Genomic DNA, 2,187 nt, shown 5'->3' on the forward strand with positions numbered 1-2,187 from the left:
CCTGCCGACAGGTCGACCTCGACGCGACACTCTCCGACGTGGCCGCTGGCTCGGCGCGCGCGCTGGAGTCGCTCCTCTCCGCCGCCGGCACCGCTGTCGCCGCAGCACCGGCTGCGTTCCGCCAGGCGGCGTCGGACTCCGCCATCACCACATCCGCCCCGCACGCTGCCGCGTAGCCGCCGGAATGCCTCCACACTGTCCGCGGCCCGGCGGCCGTCGCCACGCGACCGCACGAGTGTCGCCTCGCACCCCGAGGTTCGGCGGCGCCCGGCAATCCGTCAGCGAGCGTTCCAGTCCCGGCCTCGCCCCACGTCGCTGTCCCGGTCCCAGTCCTGGTCTCGGTCCCGGTCCAGGGCGCCTCGCTGGCCGGCCGCCGGCCACGGTGACCCTGCCCGTAGCGCCTGTAGGTCCGCCGAAGGGCGTTGGCCATCAGCTGACCCGAGCAGGTCAGACACAGCAGCGTGAGTGGCACGCCCAGCAGCGCGTACGCCACCGTCGCCAGCTTGCCGACGTCCGTGCGAGGCGCGATGTGGCCGTACCCTGCGGACACGGGCCGTGTCAGACATACGCTCCACGCGGGTCTGTCGCACGCATCAGGAGACGTAGAGACATGCCCCGCCTCTCTCTCTCTCTCTCTCTCTCTCTCTCTCTCTCTCTCTCTCTCTCTCTCTCTCTCTCTCTCTCTCTCTCTCTCTCTCTCTCTCTCTCTCTCTCCTTTTGTCCCATCTCTCCCTGTCCTCTCCGACCAGCAAATGGATGATAGCGCGGAAGTGCAAACTGTGGGGCAAATCTCAATGCCAGGCATTTCTTTCATTATTGGAACAGGAAGACGGCGGCCAAGTCTCTCCTATTACTAATAGCAGCAATCAGGAATTTCTTTAAGCCATCGAACCAGATGTGATTACAAAAGATTGCTCCTGAAAGTGAGCGCGTTGATCTTCGTTCCTATGTTCTCTTTTTGTCGACTGGATAGTTCGCGGATTCTCAGCATGCTATTATATGCAGATGACTCTAATTCCCCCCAACCTCCACAATGGGATCATTGGCAATGGAAATACAGGGGCGTTTGTCCGGTACATCAAGATACATTTTGTGTATCCTTTACCCCCCATACAAATGCAGACTGCATGCCAGTGATAACTTTGACCTGAAGCGCAATCAGACCCTGGGGGTTCTGCCTGCTCGGAAGGCCTTGAGCGGACACCAGATTATAATGCTAATGAAGCGAGTGACGCCATACAATATGGATGGCCAGCTTGCAGGACAACAACATCTGCAGCAGGGTTACTGCGCCACAGGCTGGCACATCAGAACATATATCGGCCCGCGGACATGGGCGTCGCGCCGACGACCGTCTTGCCGTCACGGGTGACGTCATCAGACCGCCAGTGGGCAGGCGGTCCGGCATTTGTATGCGCACATTTACAGCTTACGTGCTGGCCGGGGTGCACCGTGAGGGAGGTAGCTATGCTGGATGTCAATAGGCGGGGTCAGACGGCGGTGGCGGCGCCAGCGGCGAGGACGAGGTCAAGCGGAAAACGAGGTGCGGCGTTGCTGGCGGGTGTGCCCTATCCCCGATACGACTGACCGAGGACGAGGTCAAGCGGAGGACGAGGTGCGGCGTTGCTGGCGGGTGTGTCCTATCCCCGACACGACTGACGTCCTCTGAATATGTCAGGGAGGAACCGGCCCCGCCCAGGTGACGGGCCAGCTTCGAATCATGGACTCACGCAGCTGAGCTCACAATACCTGGGATCGCAAGGACACGAGGTGACAGAAAGTGTTGTCAAAAATCCGTCCCACATGTACATTTCATACACATATGTATATAGATTGATATTTATATATTTGTGATGCATATAATATATCTATATTGACATACATTTGTGCAAATATATATATATATATATATATATATATACGTATATACATATATGTTTTTGACGCATCGTTCTAGTTTCCGAGCCTTTGACTTGGCATCATCGCTTATATTAAGGATGGTTCGCACAAAATTACTCATATATTCATCGCTGCTCACTTTCTAACGTTTCGTCGCCTACTCATCGTCGGAGAAGACTAAATGGCACAAGAAATAAGTTCTGAGTTTTAAGGGATAAAACATTGTGCACTACTATTGAAAAATATATTTTGGTGCGGAGAACACAAATGAAGCATGACTTTTTGAAG

The 2,187-nt window shown here is 55.5% G+C and overlaps 1 protein-coding gene across 1 annotated transcript in view; it reads right to left on the bottom strand.

Annotated features, from left to right (window-relative positions):
• The window catches only part of LOC119098939 (potassium channel subfamily K member 15-like), a 3,248-nt gene extending 1,184 nt beyond the window's left edge, over nucleotides 1-2,064 (bottom strand). Inside the window, exons 1-2 of the mRNA XM_037221993.1 lie at nucleotides 2,061-2,064; nucleotides 402-540 (exon numbers count right to left, since the gene is read on the bottom strand). Of these exons, the coding sequence (XP_037077888.1) occupies nucleotides 402-540; nucleotides 2,061-2,064 (143 nt within the window). The remainder of the gene's footprint in view (nucleotides 1-401; nucleotides 541-2,060) is intronic.
• Between the last annotated feature and the right edge of the window lie 123 nt (nucleotides 2,065-2,187).

The sequence above is a fragment of the Pollicipes pollicipes genome, unplaced genomic scaffold (assembly GCF_011947565.3).
Source record: "Pollicipes pollicipes isolate AB1234 unplaced genomic scaffold, Ppol_2.1 Scaffold_4740;HRSCAF=5597_pilon_pilon_pilon, whole genome shotgun sequence".
NCBI lineage: Eukaryota > Metazoa > Arthropoda > Thecostraca > Pollicipedomorpha > Pollicipedidae > Pollicipes > Pollicipes pollicipes.